Raw genomic sequence first — 14,214 nt, forward strand, 5'->3', positions numbered from 1 at the left:
CAGCAACTGGGTATAATACATACCCTGCAAATAACTACAATCAGCAAATACGTGCATTTAGAAGGTACTCACAACCCCCTATAATCTGCTTATTATGGGCATTTAATTACAGTGGTTGAATTCTAAACAATTTGTCAAAGCACAGGGTTAAACTCTTCAAAACTAACTGGAAACATTTCATTCAAGGCAGTGCACCTAAAGGGTTTGGCTACCTGAGCTTTATTGTCAGATTCAAACCCTGGTGAAATCTGTGAAAATTATTGTTGCTGGGATTATTTTGCTCAATATGTGTCAAAGGTTGAATTTTGATTGTATGTGTTTTCTGTCATCTAATTTGATTCAGACTGGAATTTCAAGTTGTCCTTTTGGACTCTATAGTTCTAAATCACTCTGACTTTGTAACTACCCTGCCATGGCTTAGATTTCCAGAGTGAAAGAAAATGAGATGAAATAATAACATTTTTGTGTGTTTTCTAAGCACTAAATACTGTGTTGCAAGTATTGACTCCTTCAATCATCACAATAACTTTTATGATGTAAATGATAAAATTTTCTTCATTTTTCATAAAAGGAAACTGTAGCTGTGAAAGCTTAAATTCTCAAGTTTGCACAGCAATGAAGGGCCAGAGGCCAGAATTAAACCTGGTCTGCCTGATTCAAGCACTTTTCTTTACTGTTGAAAATTGGGTAACAATAACCCTGATAATTCTACAAAGTCACCCAGGATCAGAAATATAAAATGGGTGGTAATTTGAATATTCTTTAACAATACCTAATAAGAAATAGGGGGTGGATATCTAAGGTCTATGGAGGTTCTTTTTAATCCAAATATCTGTATGTATCATTTGTACTCTAAGGGCAGTGCTTTATAGAACTGAGAAGTTCAGACAGCTGTGAGACCAAGATTTAAGAGAAATTTTCTCCTTCCCGTCCTTACCCAAAATCTGTTAACTCAGTCCATGGCTTGGGAGAGATAAAGGTTAAACATGAACACATTTGCATGACCACTTAATTAACTATGCTGTAGGCATAGTTACAAAGTTATATAATTTGATTTCAAACCCTAACATTACTACGTTATATTATTTGTTAAACATCCCAAGTGTGTTAAATATTGCATAGTCTGTACTTTCAAGATTTAAAAAAAAAATCTCAGGGCTAGGACGAAGGAGATGTTATTGGGGCCTGCTCGAGGCAATCGACGAACAACAGGATGGTCGTGATCGTGATTGTACTTTCAAGTAATTTAAATCGTATGAGGAAAAAAGTTTTTTTTTTTTTATATATAATGGTTAAATCAAAAAGAGACAACCAGTTTTATGGCTTACTCTTTTTATATCTAAATAAACAAGCTATTATAAGCTGTTAGCAGCCCTTATAAACAATCTTATCCCATAATAAATATAAAAGCATTCAAACACAGGGATTCTCCAACCTCAGTCTCTTGAATCAATTAACAAACTTAATTACCGTTTTTGGTATGTCTTCAATCCCAAATTAGCAATTGAATTTCTCCATAAAAATTATTTTTATAAAGTTTGACTTTCTCAAATTCTTATTTCTGCCTTTAAAAGAAAATTTTTTTGGTTAAGATTGTTGAAATTATTCAAACAGTTGCTGATGTTCAGTGATCCCATAATTAACTATGAGAAAACTGCAGAATTTTCTGTTTGGACATCTATTATTATTACTATTACTACTACTATTTTTATGTATTTTACGTTTTTTTTTCAAAAAGTTTTGAGTTTTGGGGCTGGAGCAATAGCACAGCGGGTAGGGTGTTTGCCTTGTACGAGGCTGAACCGGGTTTAATTCCAAGCATCCCATATGGTCCTCTGAGTACCGCCAGGGGTAATTCCTGAGTACAGAGTCAGAAGTAACTCCTGTGCATTGCTGGATATGACCCAATAAAATAAAAAAAAGGTTTTGAGTTTTAATATTGCAAGAGTATTTCATGTTATCATTTAAGGCTATGGTTAAATAAAATACTAAAGCTATACTGTTTAGTGGAAATATTGGATTTAAAATAGTCTTGAATGAAATAGCCTTGTAGGATACCATGACTTACTGTTTTAAGAATATAAAAATGCTAAAAATGTTGCATAAAGTACATGAAGTAAGAATCTACATAGGGTATTAAAAGTAACAAGGTTCTTTAGGTTTATTGCAGAACCATTTTTTTTTCTTGAAGCTGAGGTGAACACATAAAAATAAATCAGAGACATTTTGCTTTCTCAATGAAGAGATTAGGCATGATGAGAAATATGCAGAAGTCTAAGTTTCCTATCTTATTCTTCATATATTTAGTCTACTAGAAATTTTTGAACATGCATCTCAAGTATTTTTGTATTAATTAAAATTTTTGGGCTGGAGTAATAGCACAGCGGAAGGGCATTTGCCTTTCATGCAGTCAGTCCGGCCGAGCCAGTTTCGATTCCTCTGCCCTTCTCGGAGAGCTCAGCAAGTTACCGAGAGTATCTCGCCCTCACGAATATGCCAATCACAGTAACAAGAAGTCTCAAAATGGAAACGTTACTGGGCCCCCTCGAGCAAATCAAAGAACAATGGGAGGACAGTGACAATTAAAATTTTTAATCTGGATATTTGATTTATCTTGACCTACATTTCAAGGGCAGCTTTTCTTAACTTGAGGGTAAGAGTATTTTGATAACACTAAAGTGTTAGTTTTAGTTACTTTTCACATGTCATTATACTAGAATATATTTGTCTTATTTCATATATGACTAAGAAAACCTTGAGTGGGAGTAGAAATGTCAACTCTTCCATTTTTCACTTGTCACTTTTATTGTATTATTCCTTTCAATGCATTATTTCTATGCAGAAAATGTATAAAGTCACGTATCAATTTTGAGAGAATTATTGTATCCAAAAGCCATGACAAGATAGTCTGGAAATCAATTTGAACATAGCCTGTGACCTGTAGCATGTTGAATGTACAGAACTTGAGTCAGCACTGCCAAACCCTTTGCTTGTTTGACTCTGAGGTCCTCTGGACAGGTCTCATACAAACCTACAGGCACAGCCTTCTGATGTGAATAGATAAGAACAGTGTTAACCAAGTGTTTTAAGTATCAGTGATGTACATTTTATTACTTTGTTACACTTTAAAAGTTCTAAATTTTTCTGAACCCTCAAGGAGAGTATCAAAACTGAATCCTGAAAACCTCCTTATTAGTTGATGAAAAACTAGATGATTTATGATTTATAATAATAATAATGAGACTTTAAAGCTCTGATTGCATCTTTGGACTTTAGAGACATTCATACTTCCTCTGTTTATTATGAGCTTGATGATAATAGAGATAATAGAGATTTTATGGTATTTCTTTAATCCCTAACATACATATATAAAATGTTTTGTTTTGCTTATGTTTCTATTTGGAAAATTAAATTATGTCACAATATAAATTTCCAGAAAATTTTTAATTGCTAATATTTTAGTTACTTATTTTAGCAACTCAATCTTGTGTTCATTCTGCAATATGTATTGATATGATTCACATGTCTCTTAAAAACATTGAAGTAACATGGGTTTATAATATTACATGTATTTTATGTTTATGTAATTATGAATCAATATCTGCATATGTGCATTAAGCTCACCACTGAAAATCTATCCGTCCTTCATGATATGATTGAGTCTCTTAATCTGATTAACTTTTCTTTCAATTTCCCTCTGGTGACTAGTAATTTGATCTTATAAAAGTTCTTTTTTCATTATCTAGTTTATTACTTTTAACTTTTTGTTCTACATATTAGAGAAATCTGCCTTCTAGATTTATCCTTAGTGCTGTATTTGGCAGTTCACTCTTTAATAAAAGGGTTTATTCTATTATGTATATGCACATCATCCTTAATGTAGTCTTCTGTTAATGGGCACTTATATTGTTTCCAATTCTTGGATATGATGGATAATGTTATGAATGTGTGTGTATGTGTGTGTGTGTGTGTGTGTTTCTTTCTGTCTCCAAATTAATACTTTCAGTCTTTCAGTTAATACCTAGATATGGAATATCTGGGTTATATGTAATTTGTTTTTTAAATTAAAGCATTTTTGTTTGTTTGCTTTTGGACCACACCTGGCGGTGCTCAGGGCTTACTCCTGACTCAGGAATCACTCTTGGCGGCACCCAAGGGATGATACGGGGAGCCAGGGACCTAACCCAGGTCAGCTGCATGAAAGGCAAATGCCCTACTCACTGAACTGTCTTTCTTGCATCCTGCTCTTCAATTTTTTTAAAAAATCTTTATGCTGCCTTTCATAATGGCTGCAACAATTTGCATTCCTTCCAACAGTGCACAAAAGTTCCCTTTACTCCATGTCTTCTCCAATGTTTCTTATCTTTTTGATCACTGCTAATTTCATAGATGTGTAATACTCATTATTTTGATTTGCGTTTTCTTAATAATAGAAGATGGTGAGACTGTTTTCACATCCTACTTGCTGTCTGCATTGTCCTTGGAGAATAGGCCATTCAGATTCTCTGACCATAGTTTAGTTGAACTGTTTGTTGTTAAATTTTATGAGACAGATACTTTTAAATTATTAACCGCTGATCAGATATATGATATACAAATATATTTTTAATTCAGAAATATGCCTTTTAATTTTGGTGATATTTAAAAACGATTTTTTTTAGATTAGTAGTAAACTTTCATGGTTTTAACGAACAAAGTTACTGTACATTCGCTACCACTACAGTGCCCAAACTCCTTCCCCACTATCCGGGTGTCGTCTCTAGTCTAGTCTGCCTCTTGGCCCTCTCCTGCCATTGCTTGAAAATGTCAATTTTGCAATCCAGGGCCACGTGTTTATCACCATTCAAATCTGTCTATTCTCTTATTTCTCTATAAACCTCAGATGAGTCAGATTATTCAGTATTTGTTCTCCTTTTGACTTCTTTTCCTTATCATGATGCCCTCTTATTCTAAAAAAAATTAGACAAACTTCAATATTTTATGTTTTCTTACAGCTGCAGAGTATTTAATTGTGTATATGTATTTCTCACAAACTTCTGTATCCAGTGATCTTGTTAAATATTTTGATTGTGACCATATCCTGCTTATCACACTAAGTGATGACATGAACATAGGTGTACAGATCTCTTTTTAAAATTAAAAAGTAAAAGGCCCTCCTGTTGATCATCGATTTGCTCGAACGGGCCCAGTAACGTCTCCATTGGAGACTTTGTTGTTACTGTGTCTGGCATATCGAATACTCTCGGTAGCTTGCCGGGCTCTCCCAGAGGGGCGGAAGAATCGAACTCGGGTCGGCCATGTTGGCTGCGTGCAAGGCAGACGCCCTACCCGCTGTGCTATCGCTCCAGCCCTATTTAAAATTATATTTAAATATAATTATATATTGAATTATATTTAAATATTTAAATTATATTTAAAAGTATATTTAAAATTAATATACTGCATTCTTGGAGCAGGTACCAAGAAGTGAAAATGCTGTGTCATAAGAAAGCTCTACTCTTGGTTTTTAAAGAAATCTTTGCAAGAGTCTTCACAGAGGCTGAGCAGACAGCATTCCCATTTCTAATATTGAGAAAGGATTTTCTTTTCATGATATCCCCACCAACACTTCTTGATATATGCTATTAGCACTGGCATGAAATTACATCTTATTGTTGTTTTAATTTGAATTTTCCTGGTACCAGATAAAATTGAATAATTTTTCAAATGATTACAGCCATTTGTGTGTCCTTCTCATGAAGTTTCTGTTCATCTCCTCTTGGGATTTTTGATAAAATTATTGCTTTTGCTCTTGTTGAGCTTTGTGAATGCTGTAAATATTTTGAAACTAGCCCTTTGACTTACTAACAGCATACTAATATTTTCTCCCATTTGGGGAGATATCCTTCAACTTTGACATGCATTTATTTCACTATGAAAAACCATTTTAGTTTTTGTTTTTGTGTAGTTTTGTTATTTTAGTTTTATGTAGTTCCATTTGTTTGTTTTTCTTTTTATGTTGTCTTTGACAATGGAGTAAAAAAAATTGGAGACACCTTTGTAGCTAGACCCTAGAGAATTTTTCCTCTGTTTTCCTCAATGTATTTTATGGATTCTGATCTTATCTAGAGACCTTTAATCAACTGTGAATTATCTTTTGTGTGCAATATAAGATACAGATTCAGTCCCACATTATATCTCTCAGGCCAGCATCAAAAAGCATGCTGCAGATTTGAAACTGCTATTATTTTGAGGGTCACATTTAGCATCACTTGGAGGACCACATGGTACTAGGGATTGAACTGGAGCTTCCTGATATGCTTCAGCACTTTTTTTTTTATGTAGGAGTACTGCTATTTATTCAGCCACTGATTGACTGACTGAAATGGGCATGAACTCTACCTTACCTTTTTTTTTATATATATAATTTTATTTATTGAATCACCATGAGAGCAGTTACAAAGCTTTCGGGTTTAACTCTCTGTCATACAATTAAACACCCGTACCTACACCAGTGCCCATTCCTCACCACCAAAAACCCCAGAATACCCACATCTCACACCCTCCCCCTACCTGTGGGGCAGATGATTTCCACATTACTCTCTGTCTACTTTGATTACATTCAATGTATTGACACCACACCCACCATTATTATTTGGATTTTACCCCAACACTCACATCTGCTGAAAAAGCAACAGTAGACAATTTGTTTTCTATTACTGGTTATGAATAATATAATGATGTCGCATGGCTGAAGTAGTAGCTGAGCAATTTTGAAATTCTGAAATTTTAACACTTAAATCTGGAGGGATTTCTGCCAAAACCTGCTGGGTTCCTAGAGATTTGTTTCGAAGTCTCTGGAATCATGGCCGTTAACAGCTTGATCAGGAGCCAGAAAGGCCATTCATAAACAATGACTTGGAGTCTAATTGGGATGGGGAGGAATGGGCCGGCTCCACCCCCATCCCATGAGATCTCGCATGTCTTGTCACTGAGGGCCCAAACCTGATTGTCCAATGGCCTCTAGAGGATGGCAGATACCGAGCTGCCTAGGGGGAGCAGGCAGAGGCACAGCACCCTTTCTCCCCTTGGGTGGCCTGGTGACAGTAACCTACTGCAGGTCCGGATGCATTTCTGCCAAGTCACTGGGTTCTAAGATTTGTTTCTAAGTCTCTGGGATCATGGCCATTAAGCAGCTTGATCAGGAGCCAGAGAGGCCATTCGTGGGCAGCAACACAGGGTCTCGTTGGAGTGGGGAGGAAAGGGCCGAATCCACCCCCATTCCATGAGGCCCCACGTGTCTCGTCACTGCAGGCCCAAACCTAATTGTCCTGTGGCCTCTGGAGGATGGTGGTCACCGGGCCTCCAGGGGGAACAGGCCAAGGCACGAAACCTATTCCCACCTGGAGTGGCCCAGCACCAGTAATCTACTGCAGGGACTGGATGCATTTCTGCCAAAAGCTGCTGGATTTTGAGATTTGTTTCTGAGTCTCTGGGATCATGGCCGTTAAGCAGTTTGATCAGGAACCAGAGAGGCCATGCCTCCAATTACATAGCCGGAGGTGGTTTGTGGGTGTGTCTCCCACATACCTAACTTTTGGCCGTTTACTTTCTTGCTAAACTTTGCCCTAAGTTTTTGGGGTTTGGTCAAAGGCACAGCAGCAATTTGGGGGTATCTGAAAGTCTGATGGCACCATCAGACTGCTGATGCACTCGCCTCACAGGTACAGATTGACCTGCTGGCAGCACCATACCCCCAATATGCTTCATCACTTTAAGTCATCTCTCTCACCTCTGTTAATATGTCAATAATCTAAATTTTGTTGGTATGAAAGAAAGAAAATTTAGTAGGTAAAGTTTACTTCAAGATTTCTTCTAATTTTGGGCACTTGGGTTGTTTCCAGGTTTTGGCTATTGTGAATAGTGCTTACAATGAACAATGTACAGATGTCATTTCTCCTGTGCTTTTTTGCACCCTCGGGTTGTATTCCCAGAAATGGTATTGTGGGGTCTTATGGTAGCTCAATTTCTAGTTTTTGAAGGACTATCCATATTGTTCTCCAGAAAGGCTGGACTAGTGTGCATTCCAACCAACAGTGAGTGTCCCTTTTTCCCCACATCCACGCCAGCACTGGTTGCTTTTGTTCTTTTGAATGTGTGCTAGTCTCTGTGGTGTACATGACATCTCATTGTTATTTTGATTTTCATCTCCCTGATGATTAGCGATGTGGAGCATTTTTTCATATGCTTTTGGCCATTTGTATTTCTATTTTGAGGAAGCTTCTATTCATTTCTTCTCCCCATTTTTTGATGGGGTTGGAGGTTTTTCTTTTTGTATAATTCTACTAGTGTATCGTATATCCTGGATATTAAATACTTTACCAGATGGGTATTGGGTAAATATTATTTCCCATTCTGTGGGCTCTCTCTGTAGTTTGGTCACTGTTTCTTTTGAGATGCAGAAGTTTCTTAGTTTGATGCAGTCCCATTTGTTTCTGTTTGTTTCCATCCTGAGAAGAGACAATTGGTTAAAGAAACTTTGTTACATCTACACTATGGAATACTAGGCAGCTGTTAGGAGAAATGAAAACTGACATACTCTTTATGAATGAAAAACAGTAAATTTCAAGTATCTGGATTAATGTTTCAGCACAAACCTTGCATGTGAGGCCTGGGGTTTGAGATCCAGCACCACAAGCTCCCAGAGCAAAGCCAAGTATGCCCACAGAAACCGCAAGGACTCACAAATATAACTTCTATATCAGTCAAGATCAACAATATCCATTAATAATTTGACATTTTCACAATTTGTGACAATTGTTTTTAAAATCGTGACAACGAATTTGGAAATATAAATCTATTTTTTTCTCCTTTATAACAAGCTTCATGCGACTGCATATGAGCATATTATATAATCACCCTCCTGAGATTTATTTTATTTCTTTTTGGAGGATAGCACAATAGCACTGTCGTCCCATTGTTCATCTCAAGCGAGCACCAGTAACTTCTCCATTGTGAGACTTTTTTTTTATTGTTTTTTGGCATATTGAGTACGCCACACCACGGGGAGCTTGCCAGGCTCCGCCGTGCGGGAGGGATACTCTCAGTAGCTTGCCAGGCTCTCCAAGAAGGATGGAGGAATCGAACCCAGGTCGTCCACGTGCAAGACAAAGCCCTACCTGCTGTGGGTTACTTCATCAAACCACGGATCTTTGCTTTTGGAGAACAATAAAATTATATCTAACCCCGGCCTGGAGCGATAGCACAGCGGGTAAGGGCGTTCGCCTTACAAGCGGCCAACATGGCCAACCCGAGTTCGATTCCTCCGCCCCTCTCGGAGAGCCCGGCAAGCTACCGAGAGTATTCGATATGCCAGACACAGTAACAACAAAAGTCTCCAATGGAGACGTTACTGGGCCCGCTCGAGCAAATCGACGATCAACGGGAGGGCCTTTACCTTTACCTTACCCAAAATAAAAGGATTATAATTTTCATGAGGAAGGTGGAAGAAAAGTTAGTTAAATTTAAAGCTTGTGCTGGAAAGATAGTCCAGGGGATAAAGTGCTTGATCTGATGCAGTAGACTCTGGTTCAATCTCCAGCACTGCATTTGGTTGACCTGAAAACTTTCAGAAGTGATCCCTGAGTGCAGAGCCAGGAGTAAGTCAGGAGAATCACCAACTATATCCAAAACACACTCTTCCCAATTTAAAAATGATCTGGCTTATGGTTTACAGTTTATTATGAAGTTTAAGTTTTAATATGAAATATACATATAAAATATATAAAATGTATATTGTATAATATATAAAACTGCTCAGTTTAAAAATGATAATAAATGGCTTTTCATAAGACAGCAATGTTTAAATTGACTACGCAAGTATATAAACATATAGTTAATCAAATATATTTCCTGTACTCTGCTACTTAGTATGCTAAAAAGTGCACTTCATCATCTTCTAAGGAAAAACACACAGATTCATGGATAGATTTTTCCTGCAATAGAGACATTCAGCAAGACAGCTCTGAAGTATGTGATTAACAGGAAATAATGATGACCCTTAGGGTTTCAGGCTTTTCTATTTCAAAACATTTTAGATCCTTTATTAGCTTAGGTGGGCCCAATTCCCCAAGAAAGAAGATATTGAATTAATTTTTCAGTGACTTATGTCATCAGTACTGCTAGGATAAAAATAAAGCTGTGTGTCTACTATTTATGAGATTCTAGGTAGCTATATTTTAAACTTATTTCATAAAACTGTTGAATTTTCTATAATGTGATAATGATGGAGGACTTTTAGAAATAAATCTTCACACATAGATAAATGAGATTATATGTGTGCCTATACACCCACACACATAAACATACACACACAAATTCATTTACTGTAGTAAATTCAAGAATACTGTTTTATTGGATTTTACCAAATATATGGCACAATAAAATAAGAAGTTGCATCAAAGTAAATTGTTTAACCCACTGTCTTTACACCATGCAGTTGATGAGCACCATTCAATTTTTAAAGGTTTTCAGGAAAGATTTCACATACGTTTTTACTCATTTCTTACCAGGATTATATGCCACATCTTTTCAGGAAGTTTATGAGTTTGAAATTGAGTTTATAATTGAAAGATTATATTTTTCACACAAGACTTGACTATTTTAAAAAGCTAATCATAAATCTCTGTACTTTGTTTTTATGAGACAGTAGAACCTAGTTAATAATGATTTGCTGTGTAAATGAATTGTATCAGAATATACTTAGGTTGGTAAGCAAGTTAAATTGTTTTCCCTATAAGTTAAAATTTTGGATCTTTTTTTAAAACTATAGTTTCTTAATAGTACAAATTTGTGCATAATATAATCACTAATTTACTTTATGTATGGAAACATATACCTAATTTTTTTCCTATGGCCTTATTTTCTCAGTAATTTATTAAACTCTGTACAATAAGTTTTTGAAAGAGATACAAAGTAGATGAGCTCATGCAATAAAAGTAAAATAATTCAAAGAGAATTAAACAATTAAACATACAAGTATAAAAAAACTGCATCTGAAGCAGTAAAATATCATTATATTAGCTATCATTCTAACAGTGTTAAACCAAAGTTTTCAGTGAAGTTAGGGCAAAACTATAGAAGAATGAAAGATACATATTCAAGATTATTGTTCTAGCACAATGATCTCATTGGTAATTTCCAAGAAAATTCACATTGAACACTATTGTAACTTTGTATATTATATTAAGGTAAAGGTAAAGGTAAAGCCCTCCCGTTGATCGTCGATTTGCTCGAGCGGGCCCAGTAACGTCTCCATTGGAGACTTTGTTGTTACTGTGTCTGGCATATCGAATACTCTCGGTAGCTTGCCGGGCTCTCCGAGAGGGGCGGAGGAATCGAACTCGGGTCGGCTATGTTGGCCGCTTGTAAGGCGAACGCCCTACCCGCTGTGCTATTGCTCCAGCCAGTATATTATATTGTGGTTTGTTAATCGGTGTTTACCCAAGAGTTTTATGGTTAAAGAAATTTTGGAAATTCTACATGAATTATTCCTGCCTTGAGATACAGTGTAGCTAAGTAATTACAGAGATCCTTTATTGTTCTAATAGACACAGAAAGAAAATTTGCTATGTAAAATTCAGTGTCTTTAGGCAAAGTCAAAGCATTGTAAAATGATCATCAGTATCTAGTTTCAGGTGTATAGCTTTGTTAATATTAATTTGATCCTGAAACATTTTCCTTCTGAAATATCTTTCAATGTTTGCATGTCTGAAAAAAATATTTCTATTTAAACACCAATTAAATCCGTCTTTTAGCCAATTTTTATTTGTTTGTTGTTATTTAATTTAAAAATTGGGGTGCCATACCTAGCACTGTTCAGGACTTACTCTTGGCCCTGCACTCAGGAATATTCCTGGTAGGACTTGGGGGACCCTACATGGTGCAGGGGATTGAGCCCAGGTGGGCTATATGCAAAGCAAACATCCTAGTCGCTGTACTATCTCTCTAGCCCCAATTAAAAAAATTTAAACTACAAAATATGCACCAGAAAAATCAATTGCCTCTATCAAGATCAAACAGCCAATATTTCATCCAGATTTTTAATTTCCCTTTTTCTACTTTTCCTTTGTCTATGTGATGCCGGGGTCTCATGATCCAGGAATCTATAGGCAATTATTAAAATTTTATCTAGAAGAATTTAGGATTAAAATAACTATCTCTAAATTTGAAATAAGATCAGTTACTTTATAACTATGATCATACTTATTACTATGGGGCACACCTAGTTTATCTTTTGTGTTGTTGATAGATGAAGGATTATTCCTGGCTCAGTGCTTGGGGATTGGTAAAGTAGTGTTTGGCAGAACCAACCTGTGTGGGATTGAATCCACGCAGGAACAAATACATGCAAGTCTAGTCTTTTACCACAAATACCTATGCCTGACCAGATCCATTACTTTTATTTTTTTATTTTATTTTTTAATTAATCACTGTGAGGTACAGTTACAGATTTGCAAACTTTCGTGCTTACATCATACAATGTTTGAGTTCCCATCCCTCCACCAGTGCCCATTCTCCAATATCAATGATCCCAGTATCCCTCCCACCACCCTCACCCCGATCCATTACTTTTAAGAACCATGCCATATAGCCTTCTATAACTCTTACTATTGTAATTTTCTTATGAGATCTTTAATTGTAAGAATGCTTTTTAATTCAACAATTCTTCTTAGGTCTTTTCAAAGTTGTGGCTGATAAAACTCCCTATCATAATATGGAAGAAATTACAAGAACCACCCATATTGGAATAGGATCTCCTTGTTTCTATCATCAGAAGGATATAAAACTGAAAAGTCTCGTTGTGCAGCAGGGTGAGAAAATCAGACTCTACTCGGTTGAAGAGATCAATGGAGAAACAGTGGTGAAATGTGGACTGACAAGGAATCATCGCTATTACACATTTACTCTGCCTTTATCACAAGAAGGAGAATTCTACGAATGTGAAGATGAATATACTTATACCCTAAAGGAGATTGTAGAATGGAAGATCCCGAAGAGCAGAACACGAACTGTGAAACTTACTGATGTTTCAGATAAGTGGGACTTAATCAAGTCATTCCCTAAAGGCTTTAATGGTGCTCTGATACTCAAGCCTGTTTATGAAATTCAATGTTTGATGAACTGTAAGTATCCTCTGAGAATGATGTTCTATGAGTATGTACATTGTAAGGTCACCGAAAGAGAAAGACTTGAGAGCTTAAAACAATTCTTTTCTATCTTTTTTTTTTTACCATGTACCCCTTCTGAAGTTTTAGCTTGCTATGCATTCCCATCCTATTGCTTCGCTCTCCATTGTACAAGATTTTTGTTTGTTGCTCCCTTGGATATCCTGTTGGAACAAATGAGACCATAGTCTGGTAAAGAAAACTCTAGTTCTAGTAATGGTGTTTTAAAAAATACCTATACACACGCAAACAGACACACACACTATACACACTATACACACACACACACAGTACTGTAGCATTGTCCTTCCGTTGTTCATCTATTTGCTCGAGCAGGCCCAGTAACATCTCCATTGTGAGACTTGTTACTGTGTTTGGCATATCGAATAAGTCACGGGTAGCTTGCCAGGCTTTGCCGTGCAGGTGAGATACTCTCGGTAGCTTGCCGGCTCTCCGAGAGGGGTGGAGGAATTGAATCCAGGTCGGCCATGTGGGCCTCGTGCAAGGCAAATGCCCTACCCACTGGGCTATTGTTCCAGCCTATATATGTATAGCACTGTTCAGGAATATATATATATATATATATATATATGAAAAACTTGTGCCCATAAGAGAAAAAGTGGTTCTAAATCCTCTGAGAGTTGTCTTCATCTACAAATAAAATCTAAAAATACTACCCAAACATAAAATGCTGTAATTATAAGGTACAGAAAAGATAAAGTATTGATCATTTTTACCATAGCTAGAACCCTTCCCCCCAATATTCCAATATTTTGAATAGAGCACATTTTAATGCTGCTTAAGTGGAGGGTGGTCAGTGAAAGAGATAAATATGCAAAGTTCCCTTAATGTGTCCATTACTCCAGTCTTTCTGACAGTCTTTTTATTCTGTCACCTATAACTGTTTATAAGTCTCCATTGACTCAGTCCATCTGTTATTTTTTTGGAGGGGGGCACACTCAGCAGTGCTCAGGAATTAACCCAGGCTCTGCTGCACTCAGGAATTACT

General features: G+C 36.4%; 1 protein-coding gene across 1 annotated transcript in view; it reads left to right on the plus strand.

Moving 5' to 3' along the window:
* THEMIS (thymocyte selection associated) overlaps positions 1–14,214 on the plus strand; it is a 103,188-nt gene that overhangs the window by 60,768 nt on the left and 28,206 nt on the right. The window contains exon 3 of the mRNA XM_056126237.1: positions 12,714–13,163. Within this exon, the coding sequence (XP_055982212.1) occupies positions 12,714–13,163 (450 nt within the window). The remainder of the gene's footprint in view (positions 1–12,713; positions 13,164–14,214) is intronic.

This window comes from Sorex fumeus, unplaced genomic scaffold, assembly GCF_029834395.1.
Source record: "Sorex fumeus unplaced genomic scaffold, SorFum_2.1 ptg000061l, whole genome shotgun sequence".
Taxonomy (NCBI): Eukaryota; Metazoa; Chordata; class Mammalia; order Eulipotyphla; family Soricidae; genus Sorex; species Sorex fumeus.